General features: G+C 32.8%; 2 protein-coding genes across 2 annotated transcripts in view; both read right to left on the bottom strand.

Moving 5' to 3' along the window:
• Positions 1–1,370, bottom strand: part of LOC109209277 — a 6,909-nt gene extending 5,539 nt beyond the window's left edge. Inside the window, exon 1 of the mRNA XM_019372520.1 lies at positions 672–1,370. Within this exon, the coding sequence (XP_019228065.1) occupies positions 743–1,318 (576 nt within the window). The 5' untranslated portion in view covers positions 1,319–1,370 and the 3' untranslated portion in view covers positions 672–742. The remainder of the gene's footprint in view (positions 1–671) is intronic.
• A 5,056-nt stretch (positions 1,371–6,426) lies between these two features.
• LOC109209276 (ethylene-responsive transcription factor ERF023-like) lies at positions 6,427–7,044 on the bottom strand. The gene has a single exon (XM_019372519.1). It carries the CDS (start codon positions 7,042–7,044, stop codon positions 6,511–6,513), a length of 534 nt encoding a protein of 177 aa, XP_019228064.1. The 3' UTR covers positions 6,427–6,510.
• Between the last annotated feature and the right edge of the window lie 1,056 nt (positions 7,045–8,100).

The following is an 8,100-nucleotide window of genomic DNA, read 5'->3' as shown; positions in this document are numbered from 1 at the left end:
AAACGACGTCGTTTTGAGTATGGGGCAATTGGACCGGGCAGGGCGTTTGGGCCAGTGGTTTGGTCCGGTCTTGAGGGGTTTTTGGGGTGGGCTAAACCATTTTTGGCCCAATCTGGGCATTTTATTGAGACCAATTTGTTTTCTTTGTATTTTCTTTATTTTGCTTTTGTATTTTATTTTGTATTTTTGTATTTATTTATTTTCTGATTTTATAAAAATGCTAAAACAAAACTAAAACAAATTGACTTTAACAATTATATTTCCTAATTAATTCCTAAAGAGAAATGCAAACTAATACCAAAATATGCAAAATGGACCTTTTTTGTTATTTTCTTAACATTTTGTTCTAAAACAAACTAATACTAAAATATGAAATTAAATCCTAAATGCAAAATGCATATTTTTGTATTTTCATATGAATTAAAATGCACAAATAAAAATGCAACAATTACCAAAAAATGCCACAAAATTCACAAAAAATTATAAAATACTAAAGAAATTGTTTTGTTTGAAATTTTGGGAATTATTACTTAGGGTAAAAATCACGTGCTCACACACACCATAACATAAAAGGACTTAGGTTTCTTACCGGAAATCATGAGTACAAAGGAAGAAACAATAAACTTGGAGACAATAATTCTAGCAAACAAAAATGAACAAAGAGTACTCACATTGCCTTCCCCTCAAAGGGCAAAAAATCTGTTTCATCCAAGGATAAAGGCTGAACTAACTCCACCAACACTTATATAGATTGTAGGCTTCTCTCCACTTTGAGGCAGGCCATCATCATTAATCCAGGCTCAGGCTCTTCAGGAAGAAACACCACGAATTTCCCATCTTGCGGGAGGCCAACCAAAATGGGGGATGGTGGAGGGTGACCGTGAGAAGACAGTGAGGGAAATTGATCTATAAGACATGGTGATTGAAACCATCTTTTAACACAAACATCATATGCATACATGTACAGGTACTTCCAAACGGCAGGATCAGATTGTGTCATGCTATGCTTAACCAATTTTTCATTAGGGATAGACCCAGAAAGACCAACACACAAGGATCCACCAGCATAGTAGATGTCGTCACCAATAACGGCCCAATTTCCTGCACTTCCATAAATAACCGGATTGAGCTTCGCAACCGGAGAAATCTTTTTCATAGGGAGGATTATCGGTTGGCCTGAATTATCATCATCCTTTGTCAACAACGGATCCTTTGTCAGCGGCACGTCGATGCAATACCACCAATCAAACTCATTATCAAGCCCGTGGAGATAGACAACAACTGGCGACCCCCTCTCTCTCAAACCCTCTTCTTCCATTCCTCTAGGGTTATGCAAATTTAAGAGGGTGTTTGGCTAAGCTTATAAGCCGGTCAAACTGGCTTATAAACACTTTTTGGCTTATCTACGTGTTTGGTAAAATTAAAAAGTGCTTATAAGTTAAGTGCCTATAAGACAAAAATAAGCCAAAAGCTATAAGTTGGTCTCCCCCAACTTATCAAATTTCAGCTTATAAGCACTTTAAGTTTGTCCAAAATATTTACTATTCTATCCCTAAAATAATTATTTTTAAAACAAAACTCTTCGTATACCCAGTTCTTCAGCTGCATATTATTAATTTCAGCACTTTTATCCAAACACGTAACTACTTATTTTTTAAATCAGTTTCAGCACTTAAAAGTGCTTTTCAGCACCTAATGCTTATTAGCTACTCTAAATCAGCTAAGCCGAACGGGCTCTAAGTCGGCTGGCTAATTTCATCCGTATCGTCAAGTTTCGGACGATATATAGTTTGGTTTTACGTGCCTCCCTTTTTATTTTTACGTGTCACACCTCCTTTTTCCCGAGGGCAATAGGGAGTTTTTCCAATTTAAGCGATATTATTTGAAATGAGATTATTTATTGATTCAAAGTCGCTACTTAGGATAATTTATGGTGTCCCAAGTCACCGGTTTATTTTAAATCCCAAATCGAGGAAATTTGACTCTGTTTAAAGTCTGCGAAAACCAGAAGACCGGATAGGAATTCTGTTAACCCGGGAGAAGGTGTGAGGCACTCCCGAATTCCGTGGTTTTAGCACGGTCGCTTAACAATTAATAATTTACCTAATTATCTGATTTAATACATATTCCAAACCTAATGTGCATTTTTACCTTTTAAACTGCCTTTAGTATTTACTTAAACGCTTTTAATACTTATGAAAATTATTTGAACAAGTCGCGATGTCGCGCGCTCGTTTGCACATATTGCGAATAGCGCCACGTGAAACTCATCCGCAATTTATAATATATTTATTTATTATTATTTGAAGTTGAGGTCAAGTCGCGTGAAACGCGCACTTAAGTTGGGATTTATGTATTGTGACCATGCCACGAGAACCGTACCCATGGTCAAGATGATTTATTAATCGCGCATAAAGCAGGCTACGGTGTTCATGAATTATTTTTCCTAAAACTAGTTTGAGATTACTGTGAGACCATGAATTATGGAAATGGAATTGATGTGGAAGTCAAGAAATATTTTAGCTAAACGGTTCTAACATAAAACTTATGAATTACTACCAAATTCAAAGCATAATGAGTAAACAAAGCTAGGTTCTTTCAGTGGCTGAAGACAACACTTCTTATTCCCTATTTTCAACGTCCTGCATCAACAATTCACCTTCTCCATGAGAATCAACTTTAAAAGCTAGGTTCTTTCACATTATTTGCACAAAAACCAATCAATTTTGTCTCAATTTCACAAAAATCATTCTAATTAGCCATATCAATCCTCTGTACAGTATTTTAATTGCAGCGGACATTAAATTTTGGTAGTAATTTACTTACGAGGCAGTAATCTACTGTTCTGATGGTGTGCATGTTACCATTGGCTCTTTTTTTTTTTTTTTTTTTTTTTTTCTTTTCTTGAAAATAAGTCAACAAAGTAAAGTCTACTCCTCAAAATAACAAGGTAAATATAATAATAGGCAACTTTCCGTAGCAAATCTAATCTCGTAACTTGAAAAATAGGATAACAACTCGTTGTAGCCGATTAAATGACATATGATAGTATGAAAAGTACTCTTTATTCTATTAGTGTATACTCTCTCCATCCACTTTTACTTGTCCACTAGTCTTAAAGTACGCGCATTGCGCGTGTATTTTATCTCAATAAATATAAAACTTTGAAAAATTAAATAAATATTATATTAAAATTATTTTTTGAGTTTAAAATAAATGTTAACAAAAGTGTAAGTTTCTAAAAATGATGATTGTTGATCTTATTTAGCTAACTCTCCACTTATAAGTCCTTAATCATCTCATTCAAAACAACTGATAAAAGACAATTTTTTTTCTCACAGACCAAAACATAATTGTTTTATTTCCTTAACCAATAAGAAATACAATAATAATTATTTTCAACAGATAAAAAAATGCTATTGCAAATGTATTGGATTCAATTCTTATGTTTTTATTAATTTGCTATTCATTCGTTTTGTAATTGGCTTTCTTTCGTCAATTATCACATAGTCATATACAATACTTATTGGTATGTGATAATAGGTGAATTTGACAATAATCACGCCTTAAATAATCACCTTCTTGTGGAGTTTTAATGCTAAAAGTGATAACAAAATGCTCTTATTAGTGCTTTTTATGATTTGCAGGTGATATATGTATAAGGAAGGCTAAGGAGCAGTTTTGGAGTCAAAATTGATGAAAAAGAGGCCAACTGTGAAATTTCCCAAGTGAACCATGCAAAACAGGCCGAAGATTCAGAGCACTGGTTTTACCGCGGTTCCACCGCGACCGCGGTAGAACCGCGGTGGAAGACAGCTGCGGATGATTTCAGAATCAGAGAAGGCTTTTGGCCGCGGTCTGACCGCGACCGCGGCAGAACCGTGGCGGAAGCCGAAAACTTCAGGGACCAAAGTGTAAAACACGGGATTTTTAGACCTAAACCCTATTTAAAACATTAGACTTCGCCCAAGAGAGGCATGTATTGATTTTTAAGGTTTCTTAGCAAGGAAAACCATTGTGAGAGAATACTCCAACCATCTTTCTTCTTTTCTTTTGATTTTTATGATGAATTTAATCTTAGTTTATTTTCCCATAGCCATGAGTAGCTAAATTCCTTGTCTAAGGTTTTGATGGAACCTATTGGGTGATGAACTTCTTGTTTATGTGAATACAAATTGCTAGTTTAATCTCTATTTGTTCAACTTCGTGTTTGTTGTAGTTAATTGACAGGATCCTCAATTAGCTGTGCCTATTTAGTGTGCATAACTTGGAAAAGAGTGCATATTTAGGGTATTGTTGAACAACACCACTCCTAGATTATTAGAGGAATCTATAATTGCGGGTTTAAAGGCGGGATTAGGGATAACGAAGCCTTGGGTGTAATCTAAAGTGAATCGTGCTAAATAAAGTAAGCTAGTGTATCTCGGGAGAGTGCAATAGTAAATTATTGTGATTACTCGGGAGAGATTTACGGTAAGATTAGCGTTCATGATTGATAGAGTTGTGTTGGTAAATTTGTATGAGCATAAACAGAAGGGATTCCATCAATAGGGGAAATCATTGCCTTATCTTTTCGTCATAATTGTTTACAACCTTATTAGTTTAGTTTACAGCTATTTAGTTACTTGCAAGCTAGTTGTCAAAGAACACTCAACTGAGATTTGAATATTTGGGAAGCTGGTTCTGAAGAATTAGTGGGTCTGAAGATAGTGGTTGATAGGTTAACTCTCTGTGGATTCGACCCTGGGCGTAATACTCGGGTTATATTTGCAACGTCCGCAGAGTCCTTTTTATAAGGCATAGTTGGGCGTGATCAGTATGAATTATATATTTCCTCTTGCTTTTTCTTAATATACAATGCATATTTTATCCCCATTTAATTTTACATTTTTAAATTTTTTTATTTCGAAACAATGGCTAAGATTCAAATGTGTATTGCTTTTTTGGGGTCAAATTTGTAATAAATCTTAACTGAAACTCCATCATTTGAGCCAAATAAAAAAAGTTTTATCCAAAATAATGGAGTACCAACAGTGTATTTTTTGTTATTTTTCCTTAGACAAATGCCAATTTATTTCCATTGTATATTCTTATTATCGTGTTAAATTAGTAAAAAGAAGTTGGTTGGAGCTCCATTATTTTTTTGCCTAATAAAATATGTACAACCAAAATAATGAAGTTGCAATTGTATACTTTATTTTTATTTTTCCTTTACATGCGATAACTATTTGTTTCAATTGTGTATTTTTTTGGGAGAAAAAAATATGTAAATATACTTGCTTAAAGCTCCATTATTTTTTGTCAAACTACTTAATGTTTCTTTTTATATATCTTTTAGATGCACCGACTATTTATTTTAACTATATATTTCTTCTTTTGCAGATAAATTTGTCAACGTTTAGGCTGAAATTTTATCATTTAAATCAAATGAAATAAATATATTTAGTTGTTAAATGAAAACTTACCCATTAATTTTAAGAATATCAATTAATTTCGTTTGAAAGGGAAATAAAGAGGCAAAAATTGGTAAGAAGACAAAAATTACACAATATTTTCGTCGTTGTTCTTATAAGAAAAGAAACTTGTTTTCTATACTTTTGTACTTTTTAAATATTTTTTGTTGTTATTGGGTAAGATTTAATATCAAATTAAAAAAATGAACAAATACTTATAGAGAAGCAATATTCTCAATTCAGAACTATGGTAAAATAAAGCTCATTAATTTAAAAGGTAAATAATTTATAGAAAGTAAATCTTATTTGATTTTTTTGTCCTAATTATTAGGACTTCTAACGTGACAAATAAAATAAGGAAAATTCTAATGAACAATGTTTTAATTGATTTCAAAGTGTTAAATATTATGAAATAATTATGTGACTATTTTGTCTAGTGTGAATTCTATTTTAAAGGGGTAAAAAAGGCGAACGACATTTCGCTAAGCGCCTTCGTGCTTTTAATATATTATAGATTTTATTAAAAATATAATTTTACTTTTACTTGTCCACTATACAAAATCAAGAGAAATACAATCATTTTTTCCCGTTTTACCCTTATTATACTACTCATTCCCAAAATCATTTCCTAAGATTTTTGATTGTAAAATATATACTTTATTTATTTTTTCTTAAAGAAAGTGTAAAGTCAAAAGTGAACAATTAAAAGTGATCAGAGCGACGATAACTTAAATCCTAATGCATACTATATTGACTGAAAATTTTACAAAAATAACTGACTTGTACTCCCTCCGATCCTTTCATTTTTACTTGTCACGTTTCATCTTTCGAAAGTCAAACTACATAAGTTTTGACCGAAGTTTTAACATGTATTTTTTCACTATTTTGGTATAAGAAAAATAACAAATTATAGTACTTTTCATATAGTTTTCGAATATCTAAATTTTAGTTTTAAAATATTATTAGAATCCAATGCATTTTAGCTTCAAAAATTAGTCAAATTAACTATCGAAAAACGAAATGTGACAAGTAAAAGTGAATGGATAGAGTAGATTAGTTACACAACTCCATCGTCATTAATGAAGGTACTATTATCACTAGGAAACATCCCATAATTACAAAAACTCCATTGCCATACCTCAGAGTAAAGATTATAATCATTTCCATCCTTCAACTCTGGAAGCTCAATTTCTTCCCAAAAATCATCACTACCACAATTTTCTTGATTCTTTTTCTTCACAATTTTTGCATTATTTGCTGCCATTGCTGCTGCTGCTTGAATATCTCTAGCAGTTGAAGTAATCGGCCGCGGTAATCGCTCTATTTCATCGGGGAAATTAAGCTGTGCGTTACATCCCTTGAGACAATATGCAGCGACGTCGTATGCTCTAGCGGCCATTTCAGGTGAAGAAAAAGAACCTAACCAAATGCGTGATTTTTTTCTTGGTTCACGAATTTCGGACACCCATTTTCCCCATCGCCGCCTCCGAACACCGCGATAAACCGGGTGTCTCGTGCTGCTGCCGCCTCTCTGGACGTCTATTTTCCGGCAATTTACTGCTGGCGATGGTGGTGGTTGTCTCTTCTCCATTGCTAAGCAACAGCTAGTTGTTGTCTTGAAATATTTATAACGTACGTTTGCATGGGACCTAACAAATTTGTTTTGGATTTTACCAAACTAACCCCTCCAACAATAGGTTGTCGTCAGTGACGAAGCCAGAAAATTCAATAAGGGTGTTCAAATTTTGAACACCCTTTGCCAATGGGCTATGCAAGGGTGTTCAAAGTCTATTTTTAATCAATAACAAATACTATTTTACCTTATACGTAGTATAATTTTTCGGTGAAAGATGGTTAGTTGACCGCCCTTAGGCCAACATAGCTTCGCCCCGAGTTGTCGTGTTGATAATAATTCTAGCATTACGTGTGTGTTTTAACATATATTTGTATCAGGTAATTTGCAATGTTTTCACATTAGTTATAAACATTTTATTTAATGTTTTTATGAATAATATTTCATTAGTCTAAGTAGAAAAATATTTCAAAATAATTCATTTAAAAAAAAAAAGTAATAGTCTGGAACAGATCTAGAGATATAGAAAAAATCTACTATTTCAGTTACAATTTGAATAGAAAAAATGACTTTCTAAAGATCTTCATATTTTAATCATTAATTTCTTGTCAAAAGAGTCATATTATCAATAGAAATTTAAATTGTATACACATATTCGGTATACATAATTTTTTACACTATCTAATAATCAAAGGAGATCTACGAATAAGCCTCCTTAAATTGTAAGATTTGTACTTTTAAATAAGACAGGTTACCTGTTATTATTGATAAACGTGACTTGACTGGTATAAAAATTATACAACCATAAGTAAGTTATATACACCGTTAATGCATATAACTTAAACTTTATCAAATATTTGAAGGGTCATTTTCCAGGGGAAAGCAAATAGAGGCTTTATTTGGTCCCATATTTACAATATTGTTGGTGTTAGGGGAGGTTTCACATGTGAATAATGTCATGAACACGAGATGCAAGTGAACTCCTTTAATTTGTTGTCTTGTGGCTTTTTGGTAAGATTTTTCACACGATATTTTAGCCTCCATACAAACATTTTGTAATTTGCTATTCCTTTT

This window comes from Nicotiana attenuata, unplaced genomic scaffold (assembly GCF_001879085.1).
Source record: "Nicotiana attenuata strain UT unplaced genomic scaffold, NIATTr2, whole genome shotgun sequence".
Taxonomy (NCBI): Eukaryota; Viridiplantae; Streptophyta; class Magnoliopsida; order Solanales; family Solanaceae; genus Nicotiana; species Nicotiana attenuata.
This window is presented reverse-complemented; position numbering and strand designations above follow the sequence as displayed.